General features: G+C 37.4%; 1 protein-coding gene across 5 annotated transcripts in view; it reads right to left on the bottom strand.

Annotated features, from left to right (window-relative positions):
• Nucleotides 1–14,763, bottom strand: part of NCOA2 (nuclear receptor coactivator 2) — a 186,960-nt gene that overhangs the window by 67,903 nt on the left and 104,294 nt on the right. For all 5 annotated transcript variants that reach the window (XM_041464373.1, XM_041464374.1, XM_041464377.1 and 2 more), the window contains 2 exons: nt 6,302–6,403; nt 5,232–5,404 (listed from right to left, as the gene is read on the bottom strand). In XM_041464373.1, coding sequence (XP_041320307.1) covers nt 5,232–5,404; nt 6,302–6,384 — 256 coding nt within the window. In that variant the 5' untranslated portion in view covers nt 6,385–6,403. The remainder of the gene's footprint in view (nt 1–5,231; nt 5,405–6,301; nt 6,404–14,763) is intronic.

Below are 14,763 nucleotides of genomic sequence, written 5' to 3'. Positions count from 1 at the left end.
GCAACACCTCATTACAGCATTAAGACCACGCTGCTTTCTTTTAGCAAGAGATTTTACTTGCATACTGGTGCTGGAGGCAACAATATACTATCTGCTGGAGTGCCCCTGTGATTGCATAGTACTGCTACAGGGAAGCAAAAACTGGTTTTGCTATCAAATGTGAAACCAGAAAAAGAAGGTAAGTATGATTAACAAGCCTTCTTTTAAAGTTCATACAGGTTTCCATGCATGTCTCTCTTCATCAAGCACTTCTTCCTCTCCCAACACTATTTTGCTCTCATGTGGTGATTCATTCTGTCCAAGGTCTGTCTTTTAAGGCTATTCTGAAAACAAGGTCTGTTTCACGTCTCAGGAGTGTACATTAACAGCTAGACTGGTAATTGCCACCCAATATCCCTTCCCTGAACCACTGAAAAGCTGATCTACAGAACATAAAACCTCTTCAGAAACTAGTGACACATGAAAACTGGACTCTGCAGGAAAATGGAAGTGACATAAAGTCATATTTGAGGATACTTTACCACAGTAGACTACATCCCACTGTATATGAATCTAAATAGACAGGTGGATGCCATCTTAAAAAACTGCTACAGAAGACAGAAAGGCTTGGAGAATAGAAGGGAAGAAATAAGAGATAGAGACCTGGAGTTTATAAAATAAAAGGAACTCAGAGGACTTGGAAAAAAAACCAACAATCCCATGTCTTGCACTTTTGTCAGGACACATTCCTCAGCACTCCAACCAAAGAGGTCAGAGGAGATTTACTGCAGAAACTGCTGAAGAAGCTTAAGGTGATCTTCAGTATCCTCTGTACCTACTGCATTGCTGATATTCAGACAGGAGCACAACTATATAGTGAAGAAAAAAGCACAACTAGAAAATGAAGAAAAGGAAGTTAAAAAGTCGGAAGCAGGAGTTGTTCAAACAGTGGAATTTGACAGAGTGTCTACTTTAAAAGATGAGTAATTTACCTGCTGAGACTGGGGCCAGCATGACAGATAAAAGGAGCTGCAAACTAAGGGCAATTTTTATAACTTGCTTTATACCCAAAAGAAGAAGAAAGCAAACAAACAAAAAAAAACCCCAAAACAAAACAAAAAAAAACCCACAAAACCCTGAAATAAAACCCAGCAACACAGAGACAAAGCAATCAAAAAAATGATGACAAAAGCCCCACTACCATAATGAGGGGAGTCAGGCTGGTGACAAGAGTGAAGGAAAAGGACTACTGTTGGAATAAAATCAAATTAAATTGATGTGAAACAGTTCAACTGATTGTCAACTACAGAAGAAGAAAATTCAGATTACTTTTATTTACTATCAGAATTCTGCTGTCTTCAGATATGAGAAAACATTTTAAGCAGTACTTATATGACAGAAATTAGTATCTTAAGTGCTGAAGTTGCTTCTTAAAATAAGATATGATCTTAAAATCAATCAGATACTATTTTACTAAGCATATTTCTTAAGTACCATCAAATGGCTCTATAGTTCCTTGGACATCTGGCATATAAAGGAATGTTTATTCCCAATGGTCTTTACACTTGTCTAACACAAGCTTTTTAAATTTAAGCATGTGCAAATCAGGACTTACTGGCCTGTACACATTATGAACACATCTGTAACATACATGACCATTACCCTGTCCAAGAAACTTAACATGGACTGCAAACAACAGGGGAGCTTACACTTCAACGACCATGTAACACAACTGTTCCAAATTACTTTTATGTTATAAATAAAAAACTGAATGAGTGTTTTCCAAAGTATTTGAAACATGAGTCTCAAATCCCCAATAGAGATATCCACTTAAGATTTACATGACTACAACTTCTGTTTCATCTTCACGCTATAATCACAATTTTTCATCTCCTCTGGATGAAAAAAAAAATCTCCATCCAATCATTGTAAGATAATATGATAAAAATCCTCGGTAGAAATTTAAGCTTTTGTAAAATAACTTGTCAAGTTATTTTTCCCAAGCACTAAAACCATTTCAAAACCCAGATTACAACTTCATGCAATGGTTACATCTTCCAAATATCTTGAATTTTAAAAATTAATTTAGCTTTACACATGCATTTATAACTTGCCTTCAAATTGCAATAAACAGAATCTCTAACATACCACAACTTAGCAATCTTTGAAGTATATACTGTGAGAAATGATATAAAGATAAGAGATAAAATATTCTAAGTATATATTTGCATATAAAATAGATCAGGATAACATTATACTAAATTATATAGTATTATTAAAGCAAAAGATCTACTTTTTTCAGCTACCAGCCCAGCTAGCTTGACATGGGAAACAAATATCAATCTGCATTTCATCCTTCCTTGTTCTCATTCCTAGAACCTAGAATACAGTTTCCTTGACAAAGCTCAGTAGAAGCTATAAAACTTGTTGCTTTCAGTGGCTTTTCAAGGTATTTATAACTGACCTGTACTTTTGTAAGTCATTAGACCTTCATGTGCAATTAGAATTTTTAGTATTTATTTCAAAGAAACAACTTCTTCACTAAAACTTCCAAAAAATACAACTAATTTAATCTAATCTGCTTTGGAAGAAATGCAGAGCAGACCCACTGTATGACCAATAAGCCATCTTAATTTGTCCATTTGTCAGTATAGAATCACTGAAGAGTTTCAGGACTTTCATTTAGTTTTGTCCTACAAGTATTCTGCATAACACTAAAAATCAACAAAATAATTGTAATGAAATATTATTTTTAACCTGAGTTTCGTGGCACTTTATGCAAGTACAGCATTATTTTAATGACTTTTGTTTTAGAAATAGATAATGCAAGTTTTTGACTGTTGTCAAGGTGTTCTAACAGATCTTTACAGTGGAAGACCAATCAGAAAGATTTGGAACAACGTAAAAGTTACCACATTTAAATGATGAGCATATCTCTAAGTGCAGGATTCCCAATGTGAGGTGATAAACTACCTATAAAACATGAGACAACAATAGTAACAGCTAACAGCCTCGCTAGGTCTTCAACCTGTTTGCATTGTTTATGTCAGGTTTTTTGTGGCACTCAACAGAAGTACAGGTAGACTGTACTGTTTGGGCAATTTGGACACTTAATATATGTGAGATATTTTTGTTAATGAAGTGCCTGTTCCAAAATAATTTTGCATTTCAGAGTATGCTGTCATTTGAATTCTTCTTAAAAGGAAAAGCCTTTTAAATTTGCTATTAAAAGGAATTTTTAAATTTGCTCAAAGGAATAATTTCAAATATTCTGATCTTTCTTCTGAGATGCTACTAATGACCACCTTGAAGTTCTCAGTGTTTTGCAGCGCCCCTTAGAGACTTAAAGTCAGTCTGTACCAGCTGTGAGTTTTATGTGGATACCCAGTTACCAGAACATCTAATTGTCTTCAGCTGAAGAACCTTGTGTAACAAATCAACATCAAAAAGAGCAATTTAGTGTCTTTATTGCTCAAGGCCTGCTAACTACTTCTACTTGTTGAAATAAACAGTGCTCCCAGCAGTTTAGTCTGTCTTTAGGACTGTATATTCAGTTGTTTTTGCAGTAAGATTTTATGACCGTAAAAAACTAACTGCACATTCAGCTTTGGCACAATTCTGGCCCTTGATGACTTCAACAGTTTACATCTAACCTGGTCTGGTGAGTGTGAATGTTTCATAACAACATGAAAACTACTGTTGTGATTTTTGGTCCTAAACAACAAAACCCTGGCTTTGACAAAGTTACCATGAGTTAGAGCCAGATTTTCAGACTAGATTTTCTAGAACTGCCAACCAAATTACCAAAGTGGACTAGCAGATTTTCCTTTGTGCACCCACTTCCCAGGAAAACACATTTTTTTTGTCCTTTACCTTTTCTCAGGTAAAGATAAGGAGTATGTGTTGCTTGGTGACAGCAAAAAAAAACAAAAACAAAAACAAAAAAAACCAAAAAACTAAACCCAAACTTAAAAATCAATCTGAGAAAAGGATGAAGAAAATAAGGGAAAAAGAAGATCTCAGAAGTCAGCAAGGTGCAAAACAATGATGGACACTGTGTCAGGTTAATAAGTACACTTCAAATATGGGGCATGGCAGCATCACTAGAATAGCCACTTAAAAAATCATAGCAACCTAACAGCAAAAAGAGGAGAAAAAGCTGAGAAATAGAACACTCCCTAAGATTAATCAGTTAGAACTTCGGAGGCAACTGACACAATCTGACTCCTTCCACTTTCCATACAGCTTTGAATAGACTGATGTCTAAAACTAAGCATATAAGTACATATAACTGTAGATCTACTTACATATTTAGATAAATACATATGTAAATTATGAAACATGCAGTCTCCACTTTTATAATTTTGCATACACAGTATGGAAAAGGAAAAATTATTTTCCCACAGAAAAGTGAAAAAGTGTAACATGTTTAAATTGTTTGAAAATCAAAGGAATCACTCTAAACACAGTTTACAAAGAGATATAAATCTTCTACATCAAAAGAAAAATTATAGGCACCCACTGTAAGAATCTGAACATGCCCCAAACACCTGCAGTGTGCCTGCCTAGACAGACCCGTGCCACAAAACCCACTTCCAAAAAATTTAAAGTTTCTAAAAGATTTGGGTTTTCTCTTTGAATAGGAAATATATCAAAAGAAAAGAAATACAAAACTAATCTTCTAGACAAAGAACAGGAAGAAAACGGTCACGTTCTGTGGTTTACATTTATAACAGGACCCTATCTAGAGATTAGAATAGTTTCAAATCTATTGTAGTTGAGGATATGATGTCATCATTTAAAGGACGCAGATAATTTAGTCCACAATATCTATTCATACCAACAAAAGAAAGCAAAACGAATATGCAGAACACTTGCATACCCTACTCTCCTGGACATTTCTCTTTTGCACGGGTTCTTACTCATCCATGTAAGAGTATGTGGTTTTTTTCCCAAAGCCATCTGCTAGCTTAACTTTTGTGAAAGCACAAGTGGTTTCAATTCCATTAGATACACACATCAGACTGATCAATTTTTTCTCTCTCTAAACAATTTTCAGTGAAGCTTATTTTAAAAATACTGAATATGATACTTAACACACTCTATTCCCATGACTTAACAGCATTTTTCAGTACTGATTAATAAAAAACATGGGAACTTGCTAAAGAAAAGCTGAAGAGACTATCAGGTTAGCCAAAAATAAAATGACAATCAAGACGAAATATTCTAAGTCAATTAATTAGTCTTCTTACCTTGTTCTTTTATCTGACGAATTTGCTTCACAGTTTCTTTCAAGATTGCACATTTGTCAGGTTTAAAGTTAAAGTTGTCAATATCATTAAAATTTGCAAAAATCAGCTCTGCAAGTTCTTCAATGTATTTATTCTCTTGCTCACGATTGCGTTTCTCAGTGCTTCTTTTAGGGCTGAAAGAGGAGTTTATAAAAATTCTGTCTTTAATGTCAGTTTACTTGCCTTCTAGCCAGCTCAGAGATGATTTTAAAAGGCTTGACAGTAGTTGAACAAAAACACCTTTTTCTCACTACCAAAATATAACTTACAAGTTTCTTGCACAGAAAGGTTTCCTCTGGACCAAGGAAAGGAGCATTAGAAAAGATGTTACTTTTTTTTTTCCAGCAGTCATGTTTTTGTTTCAAAAGAGGATTGGGATTAGAAATTGAAAACACAAGATTATTTGGGGGGGAGGAGAGGGAGGTCAGGATTTGAATATTTACAAGTATCCCTCCCACACAGCACTGAGAATCCAAAGACTATTATATAGTGATTCTGTATGAGAAAATAATACAGCTTAAATAGTTACACTGAGCCATCCATACTCCCTGCCTCCTTGTGAATTTATGGCAGTCTTAAGAAAAGATGAATGAGTGGTTATGCTTTAAAATGCATTTGTGTTGGTAGCTGTAAAGCTGGAAAATATTTTTCAAGACCTAGATTATAACGGACCTAGATTATAACATACAACAGAGGTGGTAAAAAAATCTCAGATTGACAAAATGAGTGACTGAAGACTTCTTGCAGTGAATGCCAAAAACCATTTTTACATCTCTCCTGAACTGTCACCAAAATTCTGCATTTTGGCACAAAGCTGGATTCAAAAATAAACAAACAAACAACAATAAAAGAGAATAGTTCTCATCCCCACCCCAAACCCTCAACAACACAGAATTACTGCAATAAAATAGTTTGGCACTGACTTCTCTTTGCAAGAATGTTGTTTGTCATCTTCTAACTGAAAAACAGAAGCACATGTAACATTTTTTTTAACTCATTCTCTCAATATTTCCTGAAGTCAATGGACTAACCTGGGTCCAACCTGATCGGGATCCTTGCGCTTTCTTGACTCTGCTCTGGATGGGTCAGAGGTATTTTCTCCCATCCCACTCATCTTGAACACATATCAGCAACTAAAAGGAAGAAAGTGCAAGAAAGGGTTATGGTGGAAAAGTCTTGAGTTCTGAGTTCATATTTAAAAGTTTCCATGCTCAACTAAGATTTTATTTGGCAAATCTATCATTTGAAATACAGCTTGTTTGAACGGCACTAATAAAAGCACTGTGTTTAGGACCCAACAAAATGCTACAAAAACTCCTTGAGAAGAAAATTTGTGGTAGGCAAGTAAAGCATTATTATCTCTGATTGTTACTAGTTACGTAAGAACTGATAAGTATATTTTGTGCCTGAGCTGCTGAATTTTCATGGTAAATTTGCAAGGTTGAATGGTGAAAGACAAAGGAAAAGCCATAGTGCCATACAACAAGTAAAACACAACAGAACTGAAATACATGAAATAAAACATGTGTCCCAGCTACGTGAAAAGGTAGTACATGCAGCTTTAGTTAAAATGAAAAGATAATGCCTGCAAAGGTACACGTACAGAACTGTAGAAACAGAACATCTGTCAGCACTAGAAATTGCTGAGGAACTGATAAATATTTTGTACATATAATCTACCTCATAAGGAGAATAACTGGTCAAGTTAATGTAGAAAAACAACAAAAGCTTATAATTTGTGCAATAAACAGCCTGTGGAAATCCTGCCCTGCTCCCAACTGTTGGTTTCCCTAGGCCCTGCAGAAGCACATGAAATTTGCCTGCCTCAGATTACATATTTCTCAACAAGTACCAATATTCTGGAAGCAGAAGTCACCAAAGGACATAGGGAGATGATGCAAATGATCAAAAATTCATGGAAGATGAGGCAGTCCCAGCTCAGCATCTGCCCAGTTGCTGCCAGTTTTGTGAGGATGATGGCAGAGAGGTGTTGCTAGACATTTCAGAGAGCTCCTGCAGTGTTTGGGATTAGCAGAAAAATAAGCATGAGGTGCATGAAGGAGGTGAGTGTATCCAAGAGGTGATTCATACCATACTAAAATAAGAGCTGGAGCCTGTAATTGTATGACCACTTCATTTTGGCATGAAGTGGAAATCAGGTATCAAAACAAGGGAGTTTACCATCTCCTTCAAGCCCTTCATTTCTGTCCCACCAGCTCCTTTCCCTCTGCTGACGTGGTCAGCATTAATAAGGGAATAACCCCCTAATAAACTGGGGATTAAAGACACAGTCCCCTTCCCTTTTTATTTCTGACATTTTCTAAAATCTAGCTGCCAGCCTATGCGCTGGTAATCATGTGTCCACATTAGAAATCTTGGTTTTCCCAATGAGCCGAGTGAAGATATTGCAGGTATCAGCAGAAACAGCCCAAAGACTTAAGGTCTGAGCAGTTGATGCTGAGAAAGGCTAATCACTGAAACCTGAGCAAGCAAACAATGAATTGGAGCCATCTCAGATTCAGTACTGACCACCACCTAACATTTCCCTAAATAGAAAGTTAAAAAAAAAAAACATTCTTTTTACGGAAAGTATTTTTTTCACTGAATATTCTTAGTTGGAAGGGACCCACAAGGATCACTGAGTCCAACTCTTAAGTGAATGGCCCAAACTGGGACCAAACCCACAACCTTGCTGTTACAAACTCCATGCTCTGACCAACTGAGCTGATCTCAGTATTTTTTTAATCAGTTTGAGCACGGAGTGGAGCATCTCCCTTCTTCTAGATACTGTTCATGAGAAAGACTGTATCATGCCTATAACATACAGCTTCCATCTGGTCTTTGACATGAATGGTACCAGACTGCATTTGAAAGATACCTGGATTATCTTTTTCTCCACACGCATATCCACATACACGCTCCTATTATTTTGAGAAGATCCCACTGTAAGCAGAGCAAGAAGGTTCCATGGCAGAGCAGACACAACTCTCCAAGGGAAGCTGCACCATCACAAGCTCCACCATTCTGTCCTGGCTGCAGAAGCCCCAGTGGCCTCACCAGGGCACCGGCAGAGCCACACCAACGCCAGCTGCCCTGCGGAGCACGAGACATTGACTGCAGTCTCCAGTGGGGTCTGACACGCTGCTGCTGACACCCTGACCCTGACACCAGCTGTTCTCCTACAGCTGTCTGTCCTCACTGACTTCTAGCCCCACGTCTGAATTTATCCAAGCACTGGAGTAGGATATACATTCATAGATGAGGAGCTAAGCACTTCCTTGAAACTCTGCAATTTCACAAGTATCACAAATAAGAGCTCCACGGAAGGAGCAAGGTACTATTAAGGAAGCTGACAATATTTAAACAGAAGCTTTGTCAGTGAAGAGCTGGAACTGTCCTTGCAGCTCTGTTTCTATGACTAAATTTTTCACTGACCAAGGTGAGAAAAAATCATCAGCATGATGAAAGCTGTACATTCCCAAGATCTCATCTCTGATCCAGACTCAGATGGTGAGCTGTTCTTCTAAAGTTCAGAAGAACAGTTAGGCTGGGGAATCCCTTCATTTCTTAGGCTTCCCAAATAATACCCGAGAAATGTAAATCAGCTATTTTTCTTGAGAAAAGCAAACATAACAATTCACGAATACTCTCAAACCCTCAACTGTCATCTTCTCACTCCCCTTCCCTCCTAAGCAGTAAGAAGGTAAGCATTTATGGTGGACACCATCCTCCAAAACCCCCTCCTCCTCAAGAAAACACAGAAACTGTTACTGACATCTTTCCTGACTACTCTGTCAGACCTACTTCAAAGGGAAGTTTTATTTTTGTGGGAACCAAAGTTTCACCAGTAGCTCCACCAATGAATAAATCAATTCTTGTTGCATTCACACTAATGCTATTCTGTACGAATCCCACTAGGTCCACTATCAGCCTTTGGAGGACATATTAAAACTCCTCTCCCACCACAGACTTTAAACTTTATTCTTCAGTATTAAGGGGAACAAAAGCGGTATCACAATTACAAAACTAGCACCCTCTTCTCTCCTTTTTAAACAAAGCAAATAGTACTAAACAAATAATGTATGTCTTTATTTTGTTTGCACTTACAGGCTATTACATCTTTTTTCTCAGCAGCATTATCAGTTTATTCTTAGAATGAATTACCCATGTCTTTCTCACTCGTCATAATTTATTTCTGGAAATCTACCACCTACTACCATGTTTGCTTTCTGTTCTCCTTTATGTCTTAATTAAAAATCCTGTCCTATACCTCGAAGATTTTTATAGGCCATTTTCTTGCCTAGTAGGTGACTGTGCTCCAGAGCAGAATTTAAAATCCAGAGATAGGTGTCTTGGAAAGTGGAGAGCCTAGACAGATGATATTGAAGCAATCTAAAAAAATCTCAAAGGCTAAAATCAAAGTCACTCATCCATATCTAGCACCCAGTACTAAAATCGAAAGGATATGCCCCAAACCCTTGTCTCCCTAGGTATTTAGGGTCCGACTGGGATAGCTAAGAGGTCAGGGATTCTTCTGGAATTCAGAAACTAAAATCTATTCCCTAGTTTGCAGAAATGAGGAAGAATCAACTTTTAGAAGGTGTGGATAGACTCTTCTTACCAAGTAAAACAGCCAGAACCTGGGCGATGGAGATAGAGTTTCCTTTTCAGGAAGAGCTCCCATGCCTGTATTTCCCAGCATGCAGGGCAGCCTCCTGGGTGCCAGGCCACCTGCCTGCCAAAGCTGGGTGTTTATGAAGTGAAGAGGGCAAGGCTGATTAACTCTTGCAGTGCACAGTCTTTAGGGGTGTGGTGTGTACCACTAAACTCAGTAGTAAGTAGTTCAAGCACAGTCTGGAGACACAGGGATTGAGGTTTATTTAACTCCCTCAGGCTGAGGAGGGTAGCAAAGCTCCATCTCCCATTTCTCAGCAATGACTCTAACGAGTCAAAGAGGCAAGCACTCTTTCAGTTTCCTCATGTCTTTTGAAGAGAAAGCAGCTGTTTCACAGATTTTTCCATGAGCTAATTCAAAATCATGACCAACGCATACCACTAGATGAAGAACTTGAAAAGTTTGCGTACCTCGACAAACTTAATGTGGCACAAGCAAAAAACTAAAACCACATTTTTCTGAAGAAAGTCCTTCTGGGCACATACAGCACCAAGAAGCAGGGTCCTGGGAATTTTCCAGGCAAGAAGCAGAAAATGTCAAAAATTTTTATTGAATTGATAGATGAATTTTAGACACAGAAATAAACATCTGTGGGTTGAAGCAGCTGAATTGCATATTATACTTTTTTGGTTTCTGCCTTAACTTCCTCAACACATATTAGTTTATCGGTATCAAAATGTCTTGGTTATTAATTATTACCAACAGTTTTATACTACACAAACATTCATAACATTATATCATTCAATATTTTAACAGGAAAACTTAAGAATTTTTAATGCGCTTTTAGATATTCCTCGGTTCCTGAACTACTCATAGAACTTCTCAGCTGAGAAAACCGAAGTTCCACATTTGAAGTCTAAATTTTTCCAGGAAACAAGATAATTCAAAACTAAAGACACTATGAGTAGAATGACAAGTCAGAGACTCAAGGTTTTACTCCAGTAAACTTCCCCTTAAGGGAACTACATTAGATTAGAAAGCAGCATTTATCCTGCTCCACTGATCTTTATATACATCTCTACAGGAATTTTCAGAAAGAAGATAAAGAAATTAAACCATTCAATCAATTCAATGCTTTAGAAGTAGTGGAAATGTAGTATCAGCTCTATCATATAAAAATACAAAAATCAAGAAAATGCTGGTAAGGGTTATTTAGCAAGGTATAGAAAAATTATTAATGAAATTAGGAATGAGTAAAAACAAAACCAGCAGTATTCACTGCTTTGAGGAGAGAGAGATAAAAACATGCTTGATAATGAAAAAGATAGCATCATGATATGTCAGTTTTATTTCAAAAGAAATTGTCTTACGAAGTTAAATTTGAATGCATGTCTTGCATAATGAATTGCCATGCAAGACCAGGCACTCCCTTTTTCATTGTGTAAGTTGTTTGAGAGCTGTACTGCACTCCAAAATACAAACATAATATCCCACTGTGGAATTGGTATTTTGCCTTCAGTGGTGGTACCAGATTCTTCTACTTCACATTATGTTTTTTTCCATGTGTCCTACACCAACAAAACACCAAAACCAGAACAATAAGAGCTGAACTTCTAATGCTGACTAAGATGCTACTCAAGCTTTAATTCCACTGGGCATAAATGAGCAATAGAGCCATGGAAATATAAATACACTCACATTTTCCTACAAGGAAGGAGATAATTAGAGAATCAGAATATTATTATTAAAAATATCCAAAGAACTAATTTTACTCTCCTACTGATGACCCGTACCAACAGGACATATCAGGTAACTTAATACTTTTTTCCTATTTAAGACCAGAAGTGCATTTTCCCTCTCTTTCCATTTCATTACCAGAGGTCAAAGCATGCAAAATACTTGGAAAAAAAACCCCACTGGCTAATTATTCCAATTGTTAAATGTAAATCACAAATACTGAAAAATTAAATTTAAAAACTTTAGGAGAGTACATGTTAGTAACTACATTCATTGACACCTAACCAGTTTCTACTAGATGTGGGAGACTGAAATAACAGAGCCTGAAATATGCATAACTTCTTTTTTCTTGTCTTTTTTCTTTTTTTTTGTTTGTTTGTTTTGTTTTGTTGTTATCAGTAATAAAACAATAGTCTCTGCTCTTGTCGTGACGGCACATCCTCCTTTACATCCTCCACCAGCAACTGCTAAAGTTGGAGTACACAGAGAGGCTTAACCTAATTATAAAGCAATAGTAAACATCCATCTTTCAAATGGGAAAGAAAAGCAGAGGCACCATGAAGTGGGAGACAGGAAAATATCTAGCACAAATCACTTGTGTGAATTCTTACATCTCCTCAACTCCTCAAATGTCACGAAGGAAGATGGCATGCAGAGCAAGCCTTCCAACACTGATTCTCAGCACCACTGCATTCAGTTAATCACCCAGAGTCAATGCAGAAGAAGATAATGTGCATTTTATCTCTTATCAGAGCAGGCCATCTTCCAAACAAGGCCTGTTAAACTGTCAGATTTATTATAAGCCTAACAAATGCAGTTAAAGAATAAGTGAGGATTACACCTTCAAAGCTGCTATTTCCAAGTGAAAAGTAGAAAACAAAAGGTAAAGTACCATATAGTGGACAATCAGGTAGCAGTGCTGTACTACCACTGCTCCAGCCCACCAACACATGAAACAAGTGAACATACAACTGATACATATCGAAGAGATTTACTAAAGCCAGTGTTTTATCGAGTAACAAACAGAAAAATACTGTTTAGTGACCAAAACTATACTACAAGTCACTAAAAAGTTTGGCAAAAAACTTTCTCTAACAGCTAATTTGAAAAAGCAGCTTATAATTCTGTGGTTGTTTACTCAACCATACAGCCATTAAAGTTCATCCTTTTTTCCTGTGAAGTTGCCATGACTAGAAAGCTTTCTATCTCAGTTTCAAAATTAGAAATGTACTCTGTGTAACATAAATTCTGGTAGAAGCCAGAGGAAAGTTGGAAGTCACATGCAAATTCTGATTCTTCACATTTTTTCCTGCTTATGAACTCTTTTTTCACTGGCTTCATTTCAGAACTGGAAAACATTTAATATTGATACATACTGCAATCTGCAACCCTTTCAGCGAAGGCAAACCCTGCTAGCCACTTTCCCAGGCCTCCAAAGGAAACTGCTGTCAGAGGCAGGATAAGATACTAGATCAGAGAGGGGGGGCCACTGGAGCCTAAAGCCAACCTTTCCTTGGTCAGCCACAGCAGCCCAGGAGAACTTTTCACTCCCAGCACGTTCCACCTGTCAGAGCGGCAGGCAGCGAGCGCAGCCTGCCCGCCCCACGTGCCGCACCGCACTCGAGGAGCTCGGCCTCTTCGCACGCAAACTCGCTCGGCACAGGTGTTCCCACAAAACCACACGGACATGAATAAGGGTTTGAAAATTAATTAAAAAAGAGGTGAAAATCAAGGGAACTACAAGGAACAAGGAAAAAAAGACTGCACTGTCTGGTAAAATAAGATTTAAGCAAGAGATCCACTAATAAGAAGTGTGACAGAAAAGAAAGTTAAGAAATATAAAAAATATATTAAACCATACTCCTGAATCCCTGGTATAAGTAAGCCACATGCTCTACAACCAACTTACATACTCCTGTCCTTCATCACTAAACACCTGGAACCCGAAACAAAACAATGCCAATCTGCCAAAATAAACAAGATGTCCAATACGTTGGTTGGTGATGGTAACTTCAGATTAAAAACATAAACTAATTTATTTAAAGGTATGCTTCTTTCTCAAAACAGCACTACCACGTTTACTATAGGTGAAACTGTCTAAAACCTTTGTCACCTTACAACAGTCACACAGTATAAAGCTAAAAGGGAAAACAGAGTTTCTACAAGGAAGGTGATAGCAGCAAGCTGAAAGACTCTAGTCACCTTTAAAGGATTTGTACTAAAATCTGACATGCACCTGTAGCCTCTTCTATCTTTTCTATTCTTTCTATTTTAAAGACAGTCTATTACAGGCAACATTAAAACAAGATTTATGGCAGTATTTAGCAAACTCTATTCTTCAACTCTGCAAACTAGAACTAAGAAAAGAAACATAATTTACTTGGAAATGCCAGTGAGTCCATGTATAAAAACTGAAAACTGGCTCCAACACCTACTACTCACATTTTTAAGCTGAAGGCTCCTTCCTCAATCTTTTCCCTCACTCCTGTGTAATGGCTTTAGAGTGGTGTATTAGACAGCAAGAAGACTACACATTCCATTTGCAGCCTGAAAGCCAATAATGCTCATGAATTTTTTACCTGACAGACACTTCAAGATGCCACTGGGAAGATCGTCTAATAAACACATTAGGCTGCAAATGGGTGGCAGCAGCTCTTTAACACATGCTGTAACAATCAAATAAATGGCTAACATTAATGTTCAGTGTTACAGACTGGGATTTAATATGACTTTCTGTAAAATCCACCTACATCTTGATGGAGAAAGAGCTTTTTCTCAGCTACTCAAACCCACAGGTTTAAGAAACCCCCAGTTCTGCTTGATACTTTGCCAAAACCCCTCCAGACTGACCCCAGCTCTGTAGGCTGGCTCCTACCTTCTGTATTCCCATAGGCTAAGGCTCTTAACAGAGCCACTCACTCAGCTGCTTATGGATTAGGCTACGTCAGCGCCTCTAATATGCCCAGGAATAGCAAAACCAGGCTCTAATAAAACAACAGTGAAAAAACATCAGAAGAAGGAAGTACCTTTTTCTTTTTTTCCTTAATATACAACAGGTTTGCTTGACTTCTACTTTTAAAGAGGAAAAGATCTGTTTGCATCAAAACATCATCAAAGAGGAGACAGGCGTTACTACTGAAA

Source organism: Pyrgilauda ruficollis, unplaced genomic scaffold (assembly GCF_017590135.1).
Source record: "Pyrgilauda ruficollis isolate IOZ18807 unplaced genomic scaffold, ASM1759013v1 scaffold18, whole genome shotgun sequence".
NCBI classification, from domain to species: domain Eukaryota; kingdom Metazoa; phylum Chordata; class Aves; order Passeriformes; family Passeridae; genus Pyrgilauda; species Pyrgilauda ruficollis.
The sequence above is the reverse complement of the archived record's forward strand: the minus strand, read 5'-3'. Positions and strand labels throughout refer to the sequence as shown.